General features: G+C 43.2%; 1 protein-coding gene across 2 annotated transcripts; it reads left to right on the forward strand.

Annotated features, from left to right (window-relative positions):
* Positions 1–803: 803 nt before the first annotated feature.
* On the forward strand, positions 804–11,845 carry dyrk2 (dual-specificity tyrosine-(Y)-phosphorylation regulated kinase 2). 2 transcript variants are annotated; one of them, XM_072673127.1, is made up of 3 exons: positions 804–1,072; positions 1,758–1,882; positions 6,995–11,845. In XM_072673127.1, the coding sequence occupies exons 1-3, from the start codon at positions 1,033–1,035 to the stop codon at positions 8,585–8,587; spliced, it is 1,758 nt and encodes a 585-aa protein (XP_072529228.1). In that variant the 5' UTR covers positions 804–1,032; the 3' UTR covers positions 8,588–11,845. The 2 variants fall into 2 exon arrangements, with proteins under 2 accessions (XP_072529228.1, XP_072529229.1); XM_072673128.1 differs by lacking the exon at positions 804–1,072 and adding an exon at positions 1,202–1,244.
* The last annotated feature ends 6,834 nt before the right edge of the window (positions 11,846–18,679 follow it).

The raw sequence follows: 18,679 nt of genomic DNA on the forward strand, positions 1-18,679 counted from the left end.
ACATGCTTTAGCATTCTGTAGGATTACAAATGCACAGTTTAAGCACCGTAGGCCAGCGTCACCTAACAAAAATGCATAAGATGTATGCAAACACAGTACAGTAGCTGTAAACACACCATATTTGGACCCGTTGAACTATATTAACAATCCATATTAGAAATTGCCCTGCATTAGTGTGTCCCTGTCCCGTGCCCCCACCCCAACAGCATCTGTACATCTGTATGCACTGTGGTATGCAGTGATTCTCATGCTCAGACCATGACATGCAGGGGAAGCTGGAGAGGAGGCCCAGAGCTAGCTATGCCCCTCTCCACCCTCTAGTGGACAGTGGTTACAAGCATGAGAGCTTAAATGTCCAGGCAGATCTAAACTGTGGAAATAACCGAGAATAACATCTGGACGTAGATACTGGATTTCTGCAAGTCTGCTAAAATGTAAACAACGAGGTCTGGGAATAGGTCTATTAGATCCTGGAAAGAAAACCTTACTCCCATGAGTCTCATCATTGCATTATTTCTGTATTAGACACACACACACACCACACACTGCCACATGCCTCTCTCCACTCTGTGTGTGTTAAGAGTGTGTTCATGTCAGCCACTTTTTTTTATATATATATATATATATATATAAACTGCACCAACTAGCTAGCTACGTCCAGGGTGGGGTGGGGGAAGGTGGGGGTAGGTGTAAGAGGTGGAGGCGAACGGGTACGATAGATAAGCCAGGCAACACCCATAGCACCCTGCCAGTGCCCCCCCCCCCCCGGGTAGAGAGGTGGTGTTAACATGCAGCTAGGAACGTCGAGGCTGGGTGGGTGTAGCAGTGTGGAGCCGCGGCTCTCGCAGGGCGTCTCTGGCGAGCGATGGTAGCCCGACCTGGGCTGGTGTCTGAGGAAGCTGCGCCCGCTGAGAGTGCGAGTCTGGATGTAGCTGATTGGAGTAGCAGAGTTGGAGGTGATCGCCCAGCGCAGGGGGAGGAGTGGGTTTTTCAAGTGGGTTTTTTTTCCCTGTGTGTGACTCTCCAGCGGCCATGTTAACCAAGAAGCCCTGCGCTGCTGTCTACCCGACTGGTAAGGAGGCTAAAGTCCGGATTCAGGGGGGCGAATAGCTAACTCTCCACCGTGGACGCTGGACTGTTTATGCGGATTTCTGACGCCCCGGCCATACAAGCCAGGCAGTTTCACGCTTGACTACGGTGGCTAGCTAAGTAGCTGTATCCATGCTCTGCTCTGAGCAGCTGAGGTGTGTTTTGTTGAATTTTTCACTACTTTTTCGTCAGGCTAACACGGTGCTTAGCCCGCCAGCCAGGCGGCCAGCCAGCCGGCCAGCCAGCCAGCCAGCCGGCCCGCCAGCCAGGCGGCCAGCCAGGCGTTCCGACCGAGCACCGATCATCCGCAGCTACGCTATCTATCTATAGCTAGCTAGCTGTCCGTTAACCCTCCTAATGATAGTCTTCATACGTTAAAAACCCTTTCTAAAACCCCGTTGTCATTCAGTGGGGTTAAAAAAATACAAATTAACAATGTTTGAATAATTACAGCCCACTTTTACCCTTTTGAATCCGATTTAAATGGACATACATACGAGGTGGATGGGTACTTAGCTAGCCAGCCTAGGTACTAGGTATAGATACTAGCATAGCTAGCCACGACGTCTGTAGGATAGATAACGATGTTTTTGCCATTCTTTTTATTCTCCTTCCTTTATCAGATAATGTGTACAGCCTGTGCTAAATGTCGTGTTCTTGCATCGCAGGCAAAGGGGGTGAAATCTGCCAGCAGCAGTCTTCCCCCGGGATCAGCGTCGGGGCTCTCCGGGCAGGGACTGAGCCGGCATCGCCCGTCACTTTACCTCCTCTCAGGAACACCAACTCGCTCACGGTACGGCAAAGCACCGCAGTGTACAAGACAACAACTAGCTAAGATTGATTTACAGTCATCGTCTGACCGGATTTTGCACCTAGTCAGCCCAGGAGAATGCTTTGACACTTGGCTTTAAAGGGCAGCAGTGTGGAAAGCTAGGGACAGCTATAGCCAGGTCTGCATGTACACCACAGTTTCCCTCTGATACACCCATTAAGTAATTGGACTGTATATAAATACTGTAGGAGAACAGTTCAGCCACCTGCACCGTTCCTGTAGTGCACTATAGCTAGTAAGGCTGTAGCTGTGATTCTAATAGGGATTAGAGGTGGATTATATGGTGAAATGCTCAATACAGTGCAAAGGCATGCACCGATCTTCATGTGCTCATCTTCCAAATCTAATACAGATACATTATCATTTGATATGCATGTGGATTAGCGATCTGTAGGGTTGCAAAAACCAAAAATGCATAGGATGTCATCAAATACGTCAGATCTGAACATCATGAATCCAGCACAGCTGTTAAAACCAATGCCATGCCTATGCTGGTATGAATCCGGTATCCTTATGTTATTACATACAGCACTGCACTAAATCCTAAGAAACAGGGCTAGTTAGGCGCTGTGTTAATCATCCGTCCAGTTGGTCAGCCTTAAAGTACTGGAAATATCCATGATATGCTCAGAAAAGTAAATATTGTGAGTAGTGCAATTAAAGCATCATTCAGAAACCCCGGTTGTATTACTTCGGATCTGTTGGTATGTAAACCCTAGCTTCTCCGCCTAGTGATTGAACGACTCTCAACCCGTTCATCGCAGTGACTCACTGTTGGGCATACAGTGCGCTGTTCGGGTAGAGCCAAATTATAATTTCATGATCAGCATGTAGAAAATAAAGAGGCATTTGAGATCCAGCCTCTGGGCAATTGTTTAATGCTGAGCAAGCAGTTTGTGTGGCCGGTGTGAGGTTGGGTGTAGGTTCCAGTTTTGGTCATGAGGCGTGTACCTCTGCTGCTCTTCTTTATGCACTGAGCTCATCTCGACTAGGTGCTACCAGAGAAGATCTGGTTAGCGTGGGGAACAGCCTGCCTCGAGAGCCAGGCGGAGGCCAAATACAGTGGTTATAAATACCATCCATGAGGGCTCTGTTAGAAACCGAGAGGAAAAAAGATAGGGGCTCGAGCTGTGTGGTCTGTTGGTGGGATGTGGACCTGGGCTAGGTTTGTGCAGCTTGCGAAACGTGCATTAATGCTGATGTGAATAGTAGGTTTGCTTACTGGCATTGGTAAACACAGGGGCTAGACACAATTGGCCACAGGCTAGCGCACTGTGCGGGGAGCTGTGCAGCTTGCCAGTGATGGGGGATGGGGAGAGAAAACCAGTTGCCTGTAGGCTTATGCTTAAAACAGTAACCTAAGCAGGCCTCCTGCTTGCCTGTGACTGGCTTATACCAACCAGAGTAATCAGGAATGTTCAAATAGCCAAGGCCTTTTCCATGCAGAAATTTCACACTTTTCACAGTGCTAAAAAATAGACCCTGGGCTTCTTTATTTAGCTGTCATTGTAACCTTAGCCAGCATAGATGCCTAAATAACTCAATTAACTGATCTCACTGGTGTGTGTCTTACTGAAATGAACTTAGACTACATCTAGCATGACGGCTATTTCATCAAACACAAATATGGTTATGCTTAATTTTTTTTTTTTAAGTCTGTCAAAGCCACGTTCTGTTAGCAGAGAGCGAAGGTGAATTGTGTCTGCTGTTACAGTGTAGTTATCATGTAAATAATTAGGGTATTATTATGATCCGGGATTATGTAACAGGTTTGGGATTATGATTAGGTTTTATTTAAATATCTATTAAATTGAGTTCCTGATGCAGAGAGACAGCAGATGGCTCCTGGCTGCTTAGTTACATAATCTGTATAAATGATTGATCATATTATCTGTTGTACATGACAAGCTTATATACACTGAAACAAGGCAAAAATGATCAGGCATTATTCAGGCACTGGTGAATTGAATTTAAATGGGCTCAGGCTGCAAATGTAATGTAAATGGGCTAATTTACATGCACCAAAACGTCAAAAGCCTGTCATTATCAGAGCTGCCGCTTTACGACATTTTTGCATCTCCATTAATTATAGTCCGCCATAAACCCAATGATATGTCCTCAGATCAATCTTTCTGAAAGCTGTTCGCAGGTCTCATTTTTGCTCAGCACCACCATAGAAGACATAAATAGGGTAGGGACGTGGTAAAATGATTGTCATGCCTTCTGTGCCCCGTGAGACGCACACACTGTGTCTTTGTCCAGCTCCTATTTGTGTGTCCTTTGCAGCTGTCAGAACACGTGCCCTCGCCATGACCCCCCACCTGTCCACATTTCGAATTAACCTCACACTGTAAAATATGTAAACCAGGCCAGCTTGAAATGAAAAGTTCATTAGTTCTGAATCTCAGAACATAAGCATGGACATCAGTGAATGTGCTGCAGCTGAATTTGCTGTATTACGGTGTAACATGTTTAGTTAGTGCTTTTCTTCTCCTTGAACTGTCTACAGGTTACACTGGGAGACTGTTGACCATAGAGCATTGAGGCTTACTGGGCTGGACTGAACGTATGATCTCCTGTCTCTTGAGAAGCAGGCAGTTGGACACTTGTGCCAGTCTAGAGCTGTGCAGTTGCACCATATACACTCACATATATCTGAGTACATTTACCCTTCTGTTCGTTCCTCGACACAGAAATGTACATAGACACAACTGTCTAACTGCCTGTTTGTCAGAGGACAGGAGATTGTTAATTCCCAGCAACACTGCAGCCCTCTATGGTCAGAGATCTGAGAATGAAAGCTTTCCATTCGGGAGCCTGGAAGCATCATGTGATTAGGGGGAATCCTAATTGAATACTGCCTAAAGTATTCAAATAAATGAGAGTTAGAAGAACTTTAGATTAATTTGGGTTAGTTATATTAACATCATTTTAAGTTGACTTGCCTTAAATTTTCTTACAGTGTAGTAAGCAGAACCGCAAAAGAGGGATGAAGCTGAGCTGTCATTTTAGTTCATTAATAGGTCCAATTAAATGCCATTTGTGAACCTTGTTAGTCTACTGTTGACACCAGTAGCATGATAAGGGTTTAAATGGCAAAGTGTCACCAAGAAATTGCACTTTCAGGCACTTGGTATTTCCCATATGTTAGCATTGGCCATACAGTTGCCTATGGAAAACTCTGGAGTTGGCTTTTGTATATCACAGTCAACCGGAGCATTAGCCCTGATGTTTGGTGAGAAGTGTAGAGACTAGCGCCCAGGTTGTGCCACTAGGAAATTTAATGTCAGCAATATAGATTGTAACCACAAAACACCATCACGTATTACATAAACATGGAAAATGTAGCAAACCTAATCCATAGCATGACAAAACATGTTATAACCAAATGATAAAACATATATTTGAAGAGAACCAATGAATAATAAGAGAAATCTAAACAAAACGGCAAGAAACGGTGGGTAACAAACCGTCAGTGCATTAGTATTAGTATTAAAACCTCCACATATCGTCAGGGCCTGGACCAGGGTTGGGCAATTCCCATCCTGGAGTGCCAGATTCTTTTTTTGTGCCTTTCTTTGTGAAGCAGACCTGATTCCACTCACTTGTTAATTGCCAAGTTTAGTAGGTCTGTTAGAGCAGGGAAATCAGCAAACTGTGCCGGACTCCAGCCCCCATTGCCAACCCCTGGCCTAGACACTAGGAACTGCCTTGTGGGTGTTGGAGAGTGTCGGTACAAAATAGAAGCCTAATTCTATTTATCCTTCATGATTAAATCCTGTGTGTGCCTGAGATTCCCGAGATTAACTAGAAAGCACTATTAATCTTCTTAATTAGAGGGAAAAAGCCTAATCCTTTAGATATAGTAAGATGCTCTGCACAGTTGGGATAGGGAAACACGCTGCACCAGTACACTAGAGAAATTCGCCCTCATTTTGCAAAGTATACACAGGGAGAGAGAGAAACGTCTGACTTCTGAGGCAACAGGATATTGCAGTGCAAACAAGTTGCAGAGACAATCATATTATCAAGGAAGCATGTATCTTCCAGAGGGGAAGCTTCAGGAAAGCAGGAAATAACATGCCTAACGTCTCTGGTAAACAAAAGTCCAGCTTGTCCCTTAGAATGTGAGGCGAGATCTGAAATGCACAGTGCACAATGCACATCAGCTGTATTGCGTAGCTTTGGATCGCAGTCAAATTAGTCTACTAATGGTGGCCAAGTTCAAGGAAAGTCGACTCCAATTCTTTTTTAAAGCGTGGACACCAAATCCTTCGCACCACTTATGTAACACTGAAAATTGAATTATGTGAATGTGTAGTGCAGTATGTCATGGACACCATGGCGAATTAGAAGAGTATTTATGACTGTGAGGTCATAAGATATGAACAGGACATTTCATGTCTGGTCAGCAGTCTCTGCACTGAACGCTGCAAGCAAGTGGTCTTGGGGTCAAGCCAGCAAAGGACACTCTCACCATAAAACAGCCAGTGGACAGTATGTCTGTAAATCATCGCTGTTTATTTATCTGTAAATTATATAAAAGGCTAAATTGTCGATTATGGTTCAGCAACTTTTGTTCCTGCTAAAAATAGTCCCAAGAGGAGGTAGCTGCCTGAGCATGATCAACATGAGAATGCATTGTTTAATAAGTAATCTAAATTCTGAAAGGCGGCAGTGAATTTCACATTGTGTTCAAGAAAGCAAAAGCGTGATGTAAGCTGCACAGTGTAGTGGAAGACAAGCCTGTTTGTCCAGCTCCTAACCTTTCTGAGGTGTTGCCCTGAGTGACCTCCCTCTGCCCTATTGAGAACGGGAGTTGAATGCTTTACTCGTCAGAGCAGACAAGTGCCATTGCCTGGGTGACTAAAACAACGCTGTGACATGGAACGGGTTTGAATGATCTAGAAAGTCAAGACCTCAAAAGGGGTGAAGCTGTGTAGATCTTCGCGTTCGATCTCGATTGGCTTATGATCTGAAGCTCATCGGTCTGTCACTATGTCAGTGGTTTGCTTACTGTATTGTTTGTCGATGAATCCTCTAATGCTGTTTGTGGTTTGTGTTCTTTGCTAGGTTGGAGGCAATAAACACGCGATGAATGACCATCTGCATGTCGGGAACCACCAGCAGATCCACGTTCAACAGCTGTTTGAGGAAAACAGCAATAAGCGGACAGTGTTGACCACACAACCCAATGGGTTGACGCCAGTCACCCGAGCAGGTTTGGCCCTGCCGGAGCGACAGCAGGAAACCACTCAATGTCGGCAGGGCAGTTCCACCTCCATCAAATCAACTGACAGCAAGCCCAAGCCAGCCCCATTGACTCCTGAGCAGGGCATGAAACAGTACATGTCTAAGCTGTCAACGTTTGAGCATCAGGAGATCTTCAACTACCCTGAAATCTTCTTCGTTGGCCCAAACGCTAAGAAACGGCCGGGTGTGGTCGGGGGCTCCAACAACGGAGGTTATGACGACGATCAGGGCTCCTACATCCACGTTCCCCATGATCATATTTCCTACAGGTATGAGGTACTGAAGGTCATTGGTAAGGGCAGTTTTGGACAGGTGGTGAAGGCCTATGACCACAAGACCCACCAGCATGTGGCCTTAAAAATGGTACGCAACGAGAAGCGGTTTCACCGGCAAGCGGCCGAGGAGATCCGGATCCTGGAGCACTTGCGCAAGCAGGACAAAGACTCTACCATGAATGTCATCCACATGCTGGAGAACTTCACATTCCGCAACCACATCTGCATGACATTCGAGCTTCTCAGCATGAACCTCTATGAGCTCATTAAGAAAAACAAATTTCAGGGCTTCAGCTTGCCGCTGGTGCGCAAGTTTGCGCACTCCATCCTGCAGTGTCTGGACTCCCTGCACAAAAACAGGATCATTCATTGCGACCTCAAACCTGAGAACATCCTCCTGAAGCAGCAGGGACGCAGCGGGATAAAAGTGATTGACTTTGGTTCTAGCTGCTACGAGCACCAACGGGTCTACACTTACATCCAATCGCGCTTCTATAGGGCCCCAGAGGTCATACTTGGTTCTCGGTACGGGATGCCAATCGATATGTGGAGCCTTGGTTGCATCTTGGCGGAATTACTCACAGGGTACCCTCTCTTGCCTGGGGAAGATGAAGGGGACCAACTAGCATGTGTCATAGAGCTACTGGGCATGCCCTCCCAGAAGCTGTTGGATTCCTCTAAGAGAGCCAAAAATTTCATCAGCTCAAAGGGATATCCTCGTTACTGCACGGTCACGTCTTTGCCTGATGGCACGGTGGCGTTAAATGGTGGGCGGTCGCGCAGGGGCAAGCTCCGAGGTCCTCCGGGAAGCAAGGACTGGGTAACGGCGCTGAAGGGCTGCGACGACCCCCTCTTCCTTGACTTCCTCAAGCAGTGTCTGGAGTGGGACCCAACTCTGCGCATGACCCCTAGTCAGGCCCTTCGCCACCCGTGGCTAAGAAGACGCTTGCCAAAACCTCCCACCGGGGAGAAAACGACCGTTAAGCGGATCACTGAGGGCACAGGTGCTATAACGTCTATCTCCAAATTACCTCCCACATCAGGCTCAGCCTCAAAACTAAGGACTAACCTGGCGCAAATGACTGATGCCAACGGGAATATACAGCAAAGGACAGTGTTGCCAAAATTAGTCAGCTGAATGCGAATTTCTTGGTGTTTTTTTTTCTTCTTCTTTCTTTAAATGGTGATCTAATCGTAGAAAGCTGAGCATTCACGAGTGTGAGAGTTTTTAGGAATACAGAGTCTTTAATGCATATTCACCACTTATTTACAGCGTTGTAGCACCTTTTGTTTTTGTTGTTCAAAACACTCTTTTAGAAATACTAAAATGGCCAAAAAAAAAAAAAAAAAGAGGGAACAACACTTTTAAGTTTTTATCTCAGGACTGTGTGGAATGCTGCACCCAGAGAGCATTCATACAATCTGGCCTATTACTAATGAAGTCCTAATCGTTTTCTTTACTGTATAATATCCTGTAGCAAAGAAGGCAAACAGACTTGAGGACTTGAAGAATGAGGTTCATTTTGGTTTGACTTGTGTACTAGCTTATAGTTCCTACCTCTAGAATCCATCAGATCAACCATGCATTAGTGGAGGAGGATTTAACACGTTGGACTAAAGGCTATGCTCTCTGCACTTTTGTAGCATTTGAAGTTGAATGGAGATTCTTAGCAGTGAAATGAGAAATTGGATGAGATGTTGCTCGATGGTGAAATTTGACGTGGAAAAGCGAATGTTTGGGACTGTTCTGAGGCAGAAGGGAGAAAAACAAATGTTTACATGATAGACTTGGTATGTGCCTAAAAATCTCTTGACATTCCTTACGAAAATAAAATGAGGAAAAGAGAGACGTCAGGATGGCGTACCTTTTCAAAACAGACTGACGGCAAGTGAGGAGGAGTTTCTGTGGTTTGACTGAGAGGAAACTTGGCAGTTTTTGGCAGGAACCGACAGGCTCATGTGTATGTAACTATAAGCTATTCTCTGGAAGAGCTGCTGTGATCACGTCGTTGTACTGTCTAGGAGAAAACCTTTGGTGCTTTACCTTTTTTATTTAAAAGGTGTTTTTTTACGATTTTAACGCCTCTGCTCATGGAACAAAAATGATGTCGTGAAACTAATCCTAGTGAGCAGACGGAAGTTGCAGCGGTTGTGCTGAAGTTCTTTCGATTCACTTACTCTCCCTTCTGAAGGCTGCTGCCTTTGCAGTGAGTTAGAAAGGTGTGTGCTAATCACTAATTGACAGGACGTTTACTTGAATCTGAGCCAGTATTAACACTATCGTGGAAAGACGACGGCAGAGAGAAAATCATCCTCCGGAATTCATATCACTTTTTTTTTCTCTATACTTAGCTTCCTAGCGTGGACTCGCTAGTATGCGGCCAGAGTTTAAATTCTTAAAAGCTTGTTCCCTTCTTGAAGTGACATCATGTTTCTACCCAAACCTCGAAAGGAAAGCGGATTTAGAAATGAATATTTCACAATTCTGGCCATTTTTGTAGCATTTTATTTGATTTGATTTGATTTTTTTTTTGGAAATATTAGTGAGTATGGTAAGAAGAAGACGAACTGACGTGGGTCTGAAAGCTTTGTAAAAGTTTAACTTATTTATTTCTCGTTATTATTTCTGAAAGAAGAGCTAATATAAACAGAAACAGTGGCCTGAATGTGTGCTGTTGGTTTGATATCAGTGGAGTGACTTATGATGATGTAATGCACAAGAATTCTGTCTGCTACTACTTTGAGACTCTGCTCGGAAAGGAAAACAAAACAAACAACACAACACAGGAAAAAGAGGAAAAAAAAGCAGTCGTTCTTTGCCTCTCGACCAGTTGCGGATGTACGTGGGAGGTGGCGAAAGAAAGGGGGCTGGACCATGGGCTTGGAAAGTGGCAAAGCAAAGCTGTGGCACTCATGTGGGTCTTGCTACTGGTTGGCACGGTACACTGCGTGCTGCACACTGCCCAGACCCCTCTGGACAGCCACAGTACATTTGCAAATGCACAGTAACCTGGCAACGCCAGCAGGCCATTCACATTGTACTTTATACGTTTTTTTTTTTTTTTTTGCTGTTTTGTGGATTTTAACAGTGGTGGGGAATAATTGTGCCCTTAGGTTTAATACAATGTGCCTTTGGTTATCAATGCCATTCGTTTGTCGTCCCAACAGCGATACCCCTCCCCCCCTCCTTTCCTAACAAACCCCATTCACTTGCTTTTAGGTCTACAGAAATATTGTAAAGAATTGTAAAGATCCTCTTTATATGGTGATCCTCTTGCACTTGTCTGAGCATTGCCCAAAGATCCTCTTGGCACCTGCGCAGTGGGTTCTAAGAGGAATGTGGCCGCACATTTGAGAGGTTTTATATGCAGTTTAGACACGCCGAATTTCTATCCCATGATTTGACATAAGAACTCGGAAAACCCCTCTGCCAACAGGGATGTCTCACCCAGTGATGATCTACGTGTATTTCTCTTACTGAGTGGGAAATGGGTCTTTTCTACTGCATCCATCTTGTCTTAACATCAATTTCAAGGGGTTACATTTTTCTTACTCTAGCATAACATTTTACTATTTTACCTCAGACTGTTGTGATATTCTTGTAATTTATTAACCCAGGGCATTTGGTATATACCAAAGTGCATTCTACATTCGTGGCTGGGGCGACAAAAAAAGCCAGGGCTTCTCCGTTTAGCCGACGAAGAGGCCCTCAAGCCACTTTCGCCACTCAAGGGCCATATCTGGAGAATGCTTATCTTCAGTCAAGACGGAAAGGCAGACGATGGAGCCTCGAGGCACACCCGTTTAGTTTCAAACTGTCTGAACGATGTAGCATACCTCCAAACGTCTGTTGTTTGACATGGTTGGATGTATCTCTAGTGCAGTGAACGTCCCCAAAACCCCTACAGCCAGAGTCAGCGTTCAGCCCAGTGTGCAATACTGTGGTAGCGTCTTTGGGGCAGGTGGAAGCAAATGGCTGAGCGTGATGATTTGAAAGGATGTACCTTTTTTTTTGTCAAAATGGTATCCCAGGATCTTGAACCTAGCTACCCACTGTCAACTTCGGTCAGTCCTTTTTTTTTTTTTTTAAAGAGAATCTTTAAATAAGGAAACAGAGTTGACTCTCATTTATATTCAACCATAGAGACGTACTGTACATATGTGAAATTTACTAAGAACTCAATGTGGATGTACATATGTATAATGTTTTCCTTTTTTGTGAAATGCTGCTGATAACACTACGTCACTTCTGTAGTGGATTTTAATCTTGGCGGCCAGTTTTATGATACTGTATGTATTGTACAGCTGATGGAAGTAAACTTTTTTTTCTAGTGATCATTTGTTAAATTTTATTGTTGTGGCCGGAAAATATTAATAATAAAAGTTTTAATGTCAATCTTTACAAATCTTTGTTTTTGCTGCAGCTCACTTAATCTGAAAATCTCTGTAAATCTCATTTCGAGATTAATAACGATAGTTTGTTCGTCCCTGTGTAGACCATTAGGTTATTATTATGTATTTAATATTTATTATAACTATAATCTGTTGCAACAAAACCTTGTAACTCCATTTTTGAATTTTGACCATATTTTAAAAATGCCAGATGTGCTCAAAATTTAAAATATAGTGAATGGACCAATATAAATAGTTTGTATTATGGGCTTTTTTAATTATTACATTTAAAATTTTACATTTCAAATGTAATTACCTTATCAATACAAACACAACTGCACAGCTAATAGGTTTAGTCTACATGCTGCCTATGTAAAAGGCCGTCAAATGTTTTATTCAAAATTCTACTTAAGGCATCTGTATATCTATATATTCTCAATGTATCCTCAGTGTTACGCACAAACCATGTCCAAAACTGTCATTTTATTCCATTTCCATATTATTTTATTATATAAGACTTTATTCCAAGTCACTTTGGAGCATTTCTATTGATCCTTTTTTTTTTTACAGTGCTAAGAACAACTGTCAGATAATTTACAAACAGTACCAGTCCAAAATCTGGACGATTTGATCATCATCTTCAAAACACTTGATCCAAATGCTAGTGTGGCCATAAGAGGACACTGGGGACATGCTGGTATCCACCGTAGTTGGGATGTCAGGGTTGGTGGCCCAAGTTGTACGCTGAACTGGAAACAGATGATCTGGTCATCATATAGGCTATTAAGGCTATTTATTGGTCTGTTGCTAAATGAGTAAGTGTGTGTGCATTAAAGTACATTAACATATTGCAGCTGCATGGTTTGAGAGGTATTTCCACCCTCATGCATACAGACTGCCACAGTCCTACAACTACAATATCCTACAACCCCAATATCCATGTGACCCCAGTGTCCTCTTTTATATATATATATATATATATATATATATATATATATTTACAATCTATATATAAAAATGTATATTTAAGAATTGTTCCTCATTGCTTTCCCAACCACAGACAGAAGTGTTGGACACGTTTCCCTTCACTTAGTCTTGAAGCAGCCGTCTGCTGTACGTGTGTTTTAGGGAAGTACAGGGAAATTACAGTCCATGACCTTCAACCCTTTACTATAGATGTGGCAGTTAGAGGTTAGGTAAAAAAACCCAGTGTGTTATCATCAGTGTATTCCTTTAAATGTAAAAGGGGGTTGCAAGCTTTATCTGAGCACGAGTCTGTTTGTGTACAGACACACAGATTGGGGGAAGGGAGCTAATGCCTATGTCAGCAGTCTGGCCCAGCTCTACAGGGCCAAAGAGCTCTCAGCATTTAGCTGTGGACTCTTCTGTGATTTCCTTTCGAGCCTCATAGTGTGTAGTGCAGGGCTGTGCATTCATGTCAGCAAACTTTAGGATCTCAGAATGACTATGGCCCTAGGCAGGACACAGCACGCATACGATTACGTCTCCATCTATTAGATCAAAAGAGCAGCTAGGCTTTACCCCCTTCACACTTAAGGAACGAGCAAGACCCAAGGCACCGCTTAGCGATTACATCCCAGGGATCAAATGTAGACTGTGTTAACAGGCAAGCCAACAGGAGCGTGGGCTTTGTGTATGCTTCGACCGTTTGTCTTGGTTCAACGTGGGATGCCGTTTATTACTTACAGACGGAGAATTAAGGAACTCCCACGAACTTAATGAGCGGTATGTGCGCCAACTAACCGTGGGTCTCGACTGCTGCTGTTGATTCATATCCTAGGGCAAGATATCAATGAGTGGGCCCCACAGTAACCAGCATACTCACAACAGGAGCCTGCAGAAAGTGAGTCATAGTCAACAAAGGGAAAAAAGGCATCTGTAGCTCCATTATCAGGTTTCCACACAAAGTAGGGGGAAGCGAAAAATTCACAAAGGCTTTTCATCGCTATAGGAATGGTTATAGAGAAGATCCAGAGGCCCAAAAGCAAGTTCAGCGCAAGTCAATGGAAGTCAATTTGAAGGATTTCTTTTGGTCCATTCATCATAAAATGAAATATAATTTGTAAAATACAAAATATAAACAACTGCCAGATTCAAAGAAGTGAAAAACATACATTATTATGACAAAAGTATTGGGACACCTATTCATTCATTGATTCTTTTTCAAAACCAGAAAAAAAGAGTTGGAGTAACTTTACTTTTGTTGGAGTAACTGTTTCTACTGTCCAGGGAAAAGGGCTTTCTACTAGATTTTGGAGGAGCACTGCTGTGATGATTTGATTGCATTCCGCAATGATGCATGAGCACCACCCCACCTCATCCACAAAACCCCAACTGTTGTGTGTGTGTTTGGGGGGGTGCGGGAGGGGTGCATTAGGAAGGATGGTACCAAAAGATCATGTTTATCTGCTCTTGAGAATCTTATTCTATTACCAGTACTTCACAAAAGGGACTAGACAAAACCTAACATAGCTATATGCATTCATTAGAAGGGGTGTCCACAAACATTTGGACATCGCATGCTATGGACAGTGGGCAGTTTCATTAAGTATTATCTGAAACCAGTGCTTCTTTTTTAGAAGACTACACTCTCTAATATATAGCAGCTCACACACAGCTTCGTACACACTTCGCAGTGTTCAGTGTGTTTGGAGCTTCTTCGGCCCCTAAACTGAGCAAACAGCTGGAGGGTTATCTACGAGCGACCTTAAATGGCCTGCTGGGGCACGCAGTAAAGCCTTATCACTGGGAAAACACATTTCACACAAACGGCATGGTGTATAGGAGTGTGCGGCGAATTCAGCGAGTATTCTTGTCAACTGTGACATCTCGATGTGGTTTTAATGCTAAATTATACATTTATTTGCAAATTCCTGAGAGATTAAACAAGCCTGAACTGTCCATGAGAATCACACGAATTTCACATGTGAATAAACTAGTGCTGTCTGCTTAATGTTTTTTTTTTTTAAACACAAATGAATCATTAATCAATGAATCAACCTTTTATTTAGCGATATAAACACAGTGTCACTACTGTTGAGCTCAGGGGGTAGATTACACTTTATTAATGATGAAATATCAATTAAATCTAATAACTAACTTCTCTTAACCCTCCCTCATCTTCCTCTCTCTCTCTCTTTCACACACTCACACACAGCTGCTCCTTGCTCGCTTAATCCAGTCCAATGACTGATCCATCCATTTATCTTCGTTGTGTTTGAGGCTAGAGTTCTCAAAACTACACTGAGATATTATAAGATTCCTTTAGGCGGTTTATTTGTTCTTCCACCCAGAAATTTAAGGTAGCTCGTATTTGAACTATATTATATTAAATATATATATATTACAAAAAAATAATTAAAGCATATTATTATGATTATTGCCATCAAACATATTAAGACAGTCAGCTATTTCTTGGACTTTTCACATTTGCAGTTGTGGTTGCAAATTCATATTCACTCATTGTGGACATGAATGGCAGGGCAATATTGGGCTTTCAGTGTTTCTTTGAACTGTTGGGGGGGGGTTGTACAACATGTATCTTTAAAAGAAATAGGAGTCAAAATGATAAAAGGGTTTGTTTGACAGCACTCACTGGACTAACCAATGCACAGTACCCCCCCCCCCCACCCCCCCACCCCCAAGGAAAAAAGTCCAAAGTGCTCAGGGCAGATCTGAGAAGGATGACTGTAGACTTATACAGTCAGGAATGTTTCCAGATTTCAACAGATTTCAAGATCATCAGGCTAAACAACTCTACATTCAAGTTATTGGGAGTTCTATCCACTTTCTCAAGGTCTGAAAGACAAACCACCCCTCACAAACTGTCCCCCTCAGCTGAGAGGAAATCGGTTCCAGTTGTCAGAACCTGCCCAAAAACCACCCAAGACACAGGCCAGCCATGAACTGGAACACTAGTGTCACTGTCTACAGTCAAGCGAGATTTACATTGCAAAAAAAAGGGGAGGCCGCCATCCAAGAAAGGAGCCCCTGCTCCAAAAACGACACCCTCAAGAAATTAGTGCACCTTCAAGTATATCCTCCACAAAAAAAAAGAGGTGTCCACAAACTTTTGGACATGTAGCGTATGTGGCTCTTTACTGAACAAAATGTTCCTCTCTTTACCACCAACATGGCAGTTGGGAGGATGTGTTATGTATGGGAGGATCCATGTTTTGCCAACAGTTTCCCAGCTCAGCTGAGCAGATGTTATTGTAGGGACTTGGCAGGCTGAGCAGGACGGGGCGGGTTGGTTCACTTGATCAGCAGGTCAGTACTGCTTCAGCAGGAGCTGAATGAAGGTCTATGTGCTAGGCTACAGTTGGAGCACTTCTAGAATTTCCCACAGCAGAAGGTTAGGTGCCAACAACAGCCCTGAGGCATAAGACCCTTTTCTAAAGCAGGCCATTTTTGGCTTTTCCACAAGTTCTTGATCTGACACTCCCTTCTGAAAATGTCAACATTTTATCAATGCAAGTAAAAACATGAAATGTGACCATTTTTAAAAGGGACTTGCACTAGTAGCAACAATGGGCCTCATTTGTCAATATCTTTCTTGGGAAGAAATCTTGGGAAATGTCCTAATAAAAAGTCAACATCAGATTTATGATGTTGAACGCCAGAATTGTTCACAGCTCTCTTTTTGTAATGCCTGATCCCTTTTCCCCAAATAAATCCCAAATAAATGAGGTCTTTATCAATCCCTCCATTGATGTCTTTCATTATAAGTGAACCCCCCTGTAAAAGTCCTTATAGAATACACAAAAACACTCCATAAATTTAATAATATAATATAATATAACATTATATAATATAATAAGTGCATATTTTAATGGCATTTTTTGCTTATATCAACCCAACATGGTCTACAGATTAAATAAAAATAAAATATCACCAAAGGTATGACATAAGAGAAATAATAAGGATACACCTCATATACGGGCGTGGAGTGGGTGGTGTTGCTTGGTGCTGCATTTAGCCACTTCTTACAAATGTAAAAAGCCCATGTATCTTTCCCTGGCTTCTAAGAATAGTGGAATTGAGTTGTTTTCACCCAAAATCACCCGAGAAACTGTGCACAGATACAACACTACATGTTGACTGAAATTGTGAGAAAGATTTGTACTGATACACTAAAGGCTGGATCCTAGACTAAACAGAATTTCCCATTGCGAATTACTGCTGGACTTCCAAGACTTAATGTAATCCAGGTTCCGGAAAATGATCCTAAAGTTGATCCAATGATCCAAAAGTTGGTAATGAGTGAAATCAGCTACTTTAAGGTGCACCCATTGCTGACGTGCATGCAGTTGCACACACACAGCTTTAACAGTCTTAACTGGAAAGCAGTGTCAGTGGAATGGGATGTTCTGGAGGAGCCACACACATGCCTAAGGGCAAGTCTCAGCTAGAGGGCTATAAAGCCGCCCAGCATTGTGCTGTGGAACAGTGGAACTGGGCTCTCCGGAGTGACAGAGCTCACCTTTGGGATGGGTTGGAGAGGCGTTTGCAATCCTGAGCAAATCAAAAATCAGCACCTGGCTCATTATCTTACTAAAGCTCTTGTGGCTCTTGTGGCTTATTGCAATTAAATACTTACTGAACTGTTGAAACATCTAGTGTAAGGCCTGCCTAGAGGAGTAGAGACAGAAGGCTACGTTTTGGTCATATGCAGATAGCTGCTCAAACAAACTACAAGCAAGCATCTGAAAATGAGATATTATAAGATTCCTTTAGGCGGTTTATTTGTTCTTCCACCCAGAAATTTAAGGTAGCTCGTATTTGAACTATATTATATTAAATATAGGAGAGGAGTAGAGACAGAAGGCTACGTTTTGGTCATATGCAGATAGCTGCTCAAACAAACTACAAGCAAGCATCTGAAAATGCAGCAGTACTTTACCATGACCTTGCTCAAGCGAAAGGAGCACACAGGACTTGGCCCACAACTGTTTCCTGGCGTAAGCTCCTGTGTAGGCCAAGTGGAAACTTCTCTAGCCCTAGTATCTGTTATTTGCCTAACACTGTTGTCAGACTGGACTTAGGGATCACATTTAAAACAGCAGTGGCAGTGGTTTTCTTTCCCAGTACAGTATTCCTTGCATGTTTTTCAGGCTGAGCTACTGTGGGGAGAAGGCCCATGTGACAGGCCTCTGTAAACAAACAGAGCGACTGATGTCACTGTGCTGGAATGCAGAGGAATGCACATTGCACTGAAAGTGAGCACTGTAAACAAGCGGCAGAGGTATTCCCCCAAACAAAACGAAAGGTCCGTGTCCAGATCCGCTCATTTCAAACTGAATTTTAGACATTTTTGCAAATTATTAAAAAAGGAAAACTGCAAAATTGCATTGACAGAAATATTCCGACCCTCTACTCAGTAACCTTTGGCAGAGGTTACACCCTTAAGTCTTCACGACTATGATGCCACAAGGTTTGCACGCCTGGATTTGAGGATTTTCTGCCAATTTTCTCTGCAGATCATCTCAAGCTCTGTCCAGCTGAGTGGGGATCATCAGTGGACAGCTATTATCAGATCTCTCTTGAGATGGTCGATTGGGTTCAAATCAGGGCTCTGACTGGGCCACTCACAGAGTTCTCCCTCAGTCATTCCTGTTTTGTCTTGGCTGTGTGCTTAGGCTCATTGTCTTGGAAGGTGAACCTTCAGCCCAGTCTGAAGCCCATTTAAGTACTTTGCTCCATTCAGCTTTCCCTCAACCCTGACCACTCTCCCTGTCCCAGCTTCCGAAAAACACTCCACAGCATGCTGCTGCCACCACCATGCTTCTCTATAGGGATGGTATTGAGCAGGTGATGA

This window comes from Salminus brasiliensis, chromosome 2 (assembly GCF_030463535.1).
Source record: "Salminus brasiliensis chromosome 2, fSalBra1.hap2, whole genome shotgun sequence".
NCBI lineage: Eukaryota > Metazoa > Chordata > Actinopteri > Characiformes > Bryconidae > Salminus > Salminus brasiliensis.